The following is an 8,956-nucleotide window of genomic DNA, read 5'->3' on the forward strand; positions in this document are numbered from 1 at the left end:
ACGTCGCCTTGCACCAATCATCAACGCCAAAAGTCCAAACCTACAACGTGCGCGACGCATCGGCAAACAAATGTGAGCTGTCAAACCCCGTCGACGCTGTGATGTCAAATGCGTACACCCCCCCCCCACCCTGCCCCCCTTGTACATTGTCACAGGGCTCATTGTGTGACGCAATATTGATTATCTGATGCGAAGGGGTGCGCACTTCGCCCACCTCTCTCTCTCTCTCTCTCTCTCTCTCTCTCTCTCTCTCTCTCTCTCTCTCTCTCTCTCTCTCGTCTCATGCATTCAGCATCTTCCAGCATGCACGCTGTGGTCTACTTTCAGCCCGGCTCGCTCATGTCGCATGCTTAATCACTGAACTGCATCGGACCTCGCTGTTATTTTGGAGTGGCTTTGGTGCGAGGGGAGAGGGAAGAAAGAAAAAAAAAAAAAGAAAAGAAAATCGCCAGGCAACACAGGTGGAAGGATCTTTTTACGATGCTGCGGTAGAGATGATTGAACACTTGGAGCATGCACTCAGCGCAATCAGTCACTGGCGCGTCCTCCTCGTCGGAAATTGAGATTCAGTGCACTTTTTAGGGGTCGACAACTAAGGGAATCTTTTTTTCTATTTTTTTTTTTTTTGTTCCCCTGAAGAGCCCAGAGGATGTAATGTTTTCTTTTGCGCACCGGTAATCGGACTACCACGGGAACAAATCAAGCCTTTACCTCCCCACTTGCTCCGGCCGGTCTTTTTCTATTCTTAAGAGGAAATATCGTGGAGAAATGAGCTTGACAAGAGCGCCATTTGGATTGTGAGCTGTTTTCATTTTTTTCTGAAGAAGCACCAACACCCCCGCTGTCTTTCTCGTCTGCGTGCTCTTTCATGGCATCGCTGAACCGCTCGGCCAGACGCAACGACGCCGGTCGCTGGCCGAGGATGTCGTCAACTTTCTGGGCTTTTGTGCTTCTCACCGCGCTCTTGGTTCTCTACTGCGGTAAGTGCTGGTGCGCGCGCGCGCGTTGGCCCCACGCCGGTGCGCGGCGGAGGCGCATGCAAAGCAGGAGTCCTCAAAGAACACACGTTAGGAATATCGCAGTATCATGATGCTTGTTGTTATTTTCGAAACATTTTTTTTTTGAAGAATGATTTGCACATTTTTATGACATGACAAACTGCCTTGCTCGCGGGCACCTTCGCCCCAGTCGAGCCTGCGATTCCATAATCGTAAGCTGAATGTCATAAAACAACATTGGTCTCTGCATTGTGGCTACCCTGATAGACATACAGGGGGAAATAATCGGGGGGGGGGGCTTCTGAAGACACACATGGGAAGGTGACAAAAAGTGGAAAATGCTACTTGGGCATCTGAATATGAATGATGCGGACACGGTTGCCATACGGGCCCTCATGCGGGCTCACGTCATTCAGCCTCCCAATATTGGACAAAGCACACACACACGGACACACATACACACACGTCTCGGGGGCTACGCCGCTGTCGCAGCCCGCCGAGGTCAGACGGTCATGTGTCAGTCATCCCGTTATCAGCGCCGAACAGTGACTCCAGAGAATGCATCAAAGACCAAACTCCTGATGAACAGCAAGTTCATTCGACCTTATTAGGCAAATGTATTCACGCACGCACACACGCACACACACACACACACACACACACACACACACACACACACACACACACACACACAGAGGGACTGTCTGTGTTTGCGAAGCCCACTTTCTTTCCTAGCACCCTCTTGCCTTTCGTCTACAAATGCATGTGAGTCACGCGTGAAGAAAGATCCAGCTGGCAACTGCGCTCCAGCCCACTGCATGTGGAAAGGAGGGGAGGGGAAAAAAAAAAAAAAAAAAGTATACCATTAGCCGCTCTGCTAATGATTAATATAATCATCCTGTCTTGCTTGAAGCACATTAGCGCATCATTAGCTTTGTTGTCCTTTCACTTTCATGAAAGCAAGTCATATTGCATATATGGCGTGCTGCGGTCAAAAAAGTTCTGAAAAGCAGCTGTTTCGAAAGTCGGAAGGACCCGGAAGAGGTCACAGCTTTTCTCCTCGAAAGAAAAGCACAAGATTGAGTTTGCTTTGTAATCACAACGATGGCGGCTTAATCAATGGAGAAGGCCTGCTAGAGGTTTTGGGTCGGAGCGGGAGCCCTTTTTTTTTTTCTTTCTTTCTTAAACCACCTTGTGCCATGTCGATTGATCTCCTGCTTTGGGCCAATCAATGGAGGCGCCGGGGTGTTTGTTTCAGTCAGCAAGTCTGGACGTCAAGGGGGAGCTCGACCTGACACCCGGCAACATCTCGCCGTCATAATCAGTCATCGACCCTTTTACAACAACTTCAGCTCATACTGCGCTCAGCTGTTTGCTGACCTCCAGCTACAAAGCTTTCGGTGGACTTCAGGGAAGGGAACCTCTTTGTTTTTCGCTTGCTGAGTATTTGTGCTGAAATGAATCGAAGCTTTCTCACTTTTTTTTTGTTATGATTTTGATCCTTGGTGGGCGGTATTTGGAAAGTAAGGCGTGGAGAGTCTCTGTCACCAAATTGCACGGGTGCAGTCAGCGAATGAGGGTGATCGAACATTGTCAATATCATCTTAAAATAGACACTCTTGATAATCATCAACTGATTTTGTGGGTCCACGCACAAAGTTGCCTTCGCGCTCCCAAATTATTGTGACAACAAATTGAACGATTACATAAAGAAAACAATATAAAACATGGTGCACGTCATCAATTGATTGCTTAGTCGTCATTTGCACCAGGGGCGGTGTCGGAGTTGTTAAGGTGCGCCACAAAGAGCGGAGTGCGGGAGCTCTTTCATTACGCCTCACGTTCATACGGTGCCTGCCACCTAGAATCAACATTTGACTTCACACGTTTCCGCTGCGGCCCTCCGAGGGGGTGCGGAGGAAGTTGATGTCCTTTGGTTGGGAAGAGACGAACGAATGCGTGAGCCGCGGTAGGAAAATGAGGCCGTTTAAAGGGGGATGATCCTCAGGAAAGAGGATAGAATGAGGGTCGGTGAAGAATAAGAAAGGCGAACCCCCCGTTGAGCAGGCAGAGGAGGGCATGGTGAGAAGAGAGCAGCGAGCAGAGCCAGAAGAAAATCAGTCAGGGAGAGACGAGAGCGAAACACTGGCAAGATAAATGGCAGCTGCTCAACAATATAACTGCTCGAGCTGGAAGAGGCTGTTTGAAACTCTAATCACACAAGAATGCTTCACTAGCCACTGATTACATTCTTTTAAAAAAAAAAAAAAAAAAAAAAGACAATCTGCCTCTAGCTCCCTCCTCTGGAACCTCTTGGCTGTACATTTTTTTGGTGTCACTCTTTATTCATGAGGCTGTCGCCTGCTCGGGCCGGGCGAGCTAATCAGTATGCTAATCTTAGCTTAGTCGGGTTAGCCACAATTTAGCATGCTCGCGGCCCTGATGAGGGTTGCGCTGCCGCGGCGCGTGGAAACACGCAATGGTTGCGGAAGCGTGGCACTCCTTATAATGCGGCTGTGTGCGGTTTATGTCGTTCTACCGTTAAAACGACGAACTGCTTCCAAAGCGCCGGTGACGTGTCCTGGTAGCTGAGGCATTTAACCGTCACCACGTCAGAGCATTTACGTACGTATACCTCACCGCGCACGCTTCCAGACAAAACACTGTCTTTTTTCTCTGTGATGTCTGAGAAGCTTTCGCCGGGGCTGATTCACTAGCCGGGGAAGAAGGAGAGAGAAAAAAAAAAAAAAAAAACGGGACTGGGCTGACCTCACTTGTAGGTGAACACGTGCACATATTTGAATATGTTATCCTATTTCCAGCATAGCCCGCAGCCTTCTCCTCTGCAGGGAGGGAGGCTGAGAGAGGAGCCGCTGTCAGGGAGTAGCAGAGCAGCCCCGCCGATGGCCCGGGGAGGTAAATTCATAAGAGGAAGTCAACTTGTTAAGTCTTCCTGCGAGAAAGGGAAACGCCACATTATGGACCCGGGGAAATTGGGCCAGAGTGCGTCTACATATTTGAAAAGCTTTTTAGACGGCGCTGTTGCAAAATTTAAAGAGAGTGATGAGCATTTGTACGAGGCTGCGGAGGGAGGGTCGCATTTGCCTTGATGGCATAATGAGCATTCGGCGTATGGAAGGCCTCAACTTTTGTAAGTCAACTAAGACATATTACCATTTTGCAAGTTGAAATATGAAATATTAAGCAGGCGGGGGATCTCTTTCTGCGCGCACAAGGGCCCGCTGACATTAAATGGGCCTGAACGCGAAGGCTCGCGGTGATCCTCGGGTTGGCGTCTAGCGGGCCGTCATCCCATCAGCTTTAAAATGTGTGGAGGTCAGCACGCTTTGAGGCAATTACATCGCACCAGGACACTCTCATTTATGGCTGACGCCAACAGCTTAGGCCGCTCCGGGAAAATCTTCACCGGTAAAAAAAAAAAATAGTTGAATTCCGAACCTAACTTTTCGACAACGGGCCGCGGTTAAAGTTTGATGTGGAGCATCTAATTGGCAGCCTGTTGGGTACTTTTATTTTTAATTTCCATTGGAAACACATTGATCACATTTCAAACCGCTGCCTTGATAACAGCCTCACTGATTCTCACTTTGCATACCAACGTTTGACAAACATTCGTCTCTGTTTTCAATTTCGACGCGACCGCGGTTTCCACGGTTACCATTGTTGTCTGTCAAACTTCATGTGGAGCGCGCAGCGCGCAGAATCCGCTTCTCCGCAGCGGGGCCCCTCACACATCAGTCAACTCACTTGTTTAGTAAAGTTTAGCTGTAAAACGCGTGGCGCATCCACCCCGGGCCTCTCCGTTCCGTCATGCTCAAAAGCCTCCTCATCTCACACTGCCACTCGCGTAAGACGTGCCTGCCAAACCGCTGTCTCCCCTAATAGCATGCTAATATGCGCTGACATTTACTTTATGGAAGCAAACCGCTCAAGTGTTTTTTTAGTTTACCTACACGACTGGCGACATGGCTAATTGCACCCTAAATGTTGGCCGTCCCATTAGAAATTAATGTGCTGTTGGTGTGCCGTGGGCCAACGCTACATTTTTCGGTCAATCACAACTGAAAAGCAGAAAAATGCACCGATTAGCGCCTATTTGTAATGCCACAGCTAGCGTTGGCGACCAGCGATAGCGGAACAAGCATGACGGGAAATTCCAGTAAAGGGCCGAGCAGCAAAGGTTCTTTTGTGGCATTCATGCTGAGGAAAGCGGGGCGGTAAACGTCTCGGGATGATGCAGAGAAAGGTTAGTGGTTGAAGTTACATGATGTAATCGCTCGTAATGGCTTCAAAAATACAAATAACGCTCAAGGATAATGAAATGGCTAATGGGAGAGTCGAAATTGCTTCTTTTTACACACTACAGCATCCCGGATTCTAAATAATCTCCAAGACATTTATTTTTAGCAGTAATGGTAGAAAAATTTGGGATTTTAGTTCTCGGTTTATTCAGGGTTGAAAGCATTAACGTGCGCAAGTCAAATTAGACGTGCAAAGAGCTTTGTCAAAGTGCCCGTTTTACATTTTGCTTTCAAACTAGCCCTTTAAGTTGAGCAAGGAATGTGCTTAATTGGGTCAGAATTTAGACAGGAGCCCGGCGCTGTGCTTCACTCTCAGGAGGATTCATGGATGCGCACTTTTGCATGTTTCGCCTTGGGCCAGTAAGCCCATCCAGAGAGAGAGATGCTAAAGCTAACCCCTTACCCGGCGCCCGCCACCTCCTCCCACCTCGTCTCCTTTATGACTACAAAAAGCCAATTGCTTGGAAGAAAATGCCAGAATGGTGCTTTGAATTCCTGGAGGGGCCCATCACGGAGACACGGCCCACGGAGCTGAGACAGCTAGCATCTGGAGCAAAGACACGGTAGCGTGAGCGGGGAGGGCTGTCGAGTGAGCGAGGAAGGAGACGAGAGCGGGATGAGCAACCAGAGAGCGACAAGAGAGCGCGAGGAGGCAGGGAAATGGCGAACGCGAGACAGACGGAGCCAGAGGTCGACAAGGGAGCCGTAGGAAGCACTCGGAAAGAGGAGCGGGGTTGGAGGAGGGGGGGGGTGGACAGTTGAGCCAATGTGACAAAAGACAGACAGACGACGACACCGAGACGCTCCGCCAATTGACAGCCGGCCGGGGAATAAAGTCGACTAACGCAACGAAGCAGTCTGCAGACGGGAGCGGCCCGCAGGCTCTCTGAAGCGAAAACAAATATTACATTAGAAGAGACAGAAGCCATTTGTCACAACGGGCGGCCCGAGAGGTAGTTAAGGCGGCGCCTATAAGCACCCTCAGCCGGCTTGATCTACGGGACGTCGCCAACACCATGAAAATTGTGCTGAAGTCAACTCCGCTCAATCTATTCTCCCTCTTGAGATGGCAAACTTTCCCGGCTCTCAAAGTTGTTATTGGACCCGCGGGGTGGTTCCTTCCTACTCCTACTCGAGGGCTGCCCGCAGACGCACGTCCCCGCACACCTCAGCATCCCGCTGACTCGCGTGCTGACGGCCGCAATTCAACGTTAACGCGTCCGCGAGCCAAATCCGCAGGACGTTTATGGCCTCGGTGACAGCTGCACTCTCTGTGCACCGGCGTGTCGTCGAGTGTGCCGCCCCGCGTAGCTTGTTTCAAGGAGAGCGGGGGGAATCAGGACGCCTGTCAGTCGGTCAGTCGGACACTTGGCTCGGCGCCAGGTGCTGCATTACCCCGACCGCTCGCCCCCCCCAATTTGATAACCGCAGCATCTACTGGTTTGTTTCCGGCTGAGCTCCGACTCGTCATCACTTGCCATTGTGTCACGTCTGAATGAGTTGGTGATGAGATCACATCAGGGTTAATTTTAATTTGAATCAAAGCACCCGAGCGGCTCCTTGACTGCCATTTTGGCCGGAAAAAAAAGCAATTTCATCATGAATTGCGCGTTAATACCGAGGAATGCTCATTACTGCCGCGCCACATTTCAAAAAAAACCCCAAATGCGCTCCCCACACCCCTCTCCGAGGCTATCATCAGAGATTCCAGAACTCGGACATTTTGACAAGACCGTTGCGGGTTTGGACTGCGGTCTGAATTCAGTTCTGGGGTAATTTGTCTGGGCCAAAAAACAAACTTACGAATGGGTAGTATTTTAAAGACATCCAGGAACCTTTGGAGTGAGGATATACATAATAATAATAATAATAATACATTTATTTTGAAAGCGCTTTTCATCATACTCAAAGACACTACTACTGTACAATAACTCACAACCTTTGTGTATTTTTTTTTTTTAGGCAGGGCCACTCTTGACACTCAGTTGGCTACCTGCGATTGGCCCCCCCGTCGTTGAGGTTCACATACTTTTTTTTCCCCCCAACCTGGCCTGTGAATGAATATTCTCATTTGTTTCATTCTCTATTCAGTGAATTGATCGCAATTGTGCCAGTGCGGTTGCCTTAGAAAACGATTCGCATTGAAGAACTCGCACTGGGAATGTTTACATCGCGCGTGCCGTTGAAAGAGGAAAACATACGGTAATTGGTTCTGTGGTATTATGATAACCAGGGTGTTTATCTTTTGTTGTGGCGACAGATGATTTTCTTATCCGTATTCTTGAGAGAATATACACAATTTTTTTTATATATATTTTTTTATAATTGCCCGCAGCAGTAGCTCAGGCGCTAATTGGCACGTGTCTCGAAACCTGTGAACCAACCAAGTTTGACCTGAAATTAGCCAGTGTTGACTCTCTTTGAACTGACCAAAAAAGGGTTTACCAGTAGTGGGGGGGGGGGGGCTCGTTAGTAGTATTTGTTTCTCCTCTGGCTTCCGCTCTCTGGATGAGTGAATGATATGGAAATGGCAACCCGCCTGCCCTCATTTATCTCGCCGCCGCCGCCGCCGCTCCACAACAGTCATATTGGGATGTGGAAACAATGAACTGATTTGCGGCCGCTGCCGTCGTCGCTGAGTAAAAGGAGATGCAGTCAAAGATTTGATTTGAAACCGCGCGGGGCTCAGGGGAGGGGGACAAGGAGGAAGGCCCCCTGTCCCGACGGGGAAAACGAGCCACGTGGCGCGAATGAGAGGAGCCAAATATTACAGCTTACATATGTAATTCATAACACGGCGGAGGTAAAATATGACAAGTGCGCTACAAAAGCGCCGCTATCATCAGTGCTCGCCTCTCCGGATGTTTCAACACATGAGAGTATCCGGATGTGACACTGCCGCTATTCTATGTGAGTTTCTTTGAGCGATGCGGGTGGTGAATGACTGGCGCATGGGGTTCCCTACGGGGCTTTTCTGTGTGCGTGTGATGTATACAATGCACGACCTGATTCCTCATGCCAGCAGCTGACTCCTGCCGCCATACATGCTATATAGTATCCGCTCGTGCCATATGTCGAAGATTACTCCCGCTCATTAGCATGCGTCGACTATTCCCGGCTTCGAGACGCTTTGATTGCTTGCCGCCCGCTTCCACGTGACCGTCCAAATGAGCAAATAAGGCAGCTGGATGCCATCTGATCAAATCTTAACATTATTAAGCAGACTTAGGCTCGTTGAGAATCATCAACAAATAGAAGTTGGCAAGTCCGCTTCCAAACTGGGTGATTGACCGCCGCACGTACATACCAAGTCACAACCGCAGACTCCCCACGCTTCACTTGTTCACCCGTGGTGAACATGAAATTGTTTGCCGCAAGTGCAATCGTGCCTCCTCTCAATCGAGATTTTTTTTTGGTATTGTTTTAATATCTATATGAATTTCCATCTTGCTCCCTCGCTCTCTCAGCCTCACTCGCTCTGTCTCTTTTTGTACACAATATCTCCTCTCTAGCCTCTGCTCACGCTCACATCCCTCCCGAGACTTTGGCACCGATAAACCCTCCCATTGTTACGGCGACAGCAGAACATGTGAGTTGCGCCTGCTTCTCAAGGCTTGAAGAGCTCATTACGACGTC

At 49.3% G+C, this 8,956-nt stretch overlaps 1 protein-coding gene across 2 annotated transcripts in view; it reads left to right on the forward strand.

Moving 5' to 3' along the window:
* Positions 1-838: 838 nt before the first annotated feature.
* tafa5 (TAFA chemokine like family member 5) overlaps positions 839-8,956 on the forward strand; it is a 76,186-nt gene continuing 68,068 nt past the window's right edge. For both annotated transcript variants that reach the window (XM_019894948.1, XM_019894958.1), the window contains exon 1: positions 839-980. In XM_019894948.1, coding sequence (XP_019750507.1) covers positions 869-980 — 112 coding nt within the window. In that variant the 5' untranslated portion in view covers positions 839-868. The remainder of the gene's footprint in view (positions 981-8,956) is intronic.

This window comes from Hippocampus comes, unplaced genomic scaffold (assembly GCF_001891065.2).
Source record: "Hippocampus comes isolate QL1 unplaced genomic scaffold, H_comes_QL1_v1.1 scaffold544, whole genome shotgun sequence".
NCBI lineage: Eukaryota > Metazoa > Chordata > Actinopteri > Syngnathiformes > Syngnathidae > Hippocampus > Hippocampus comes.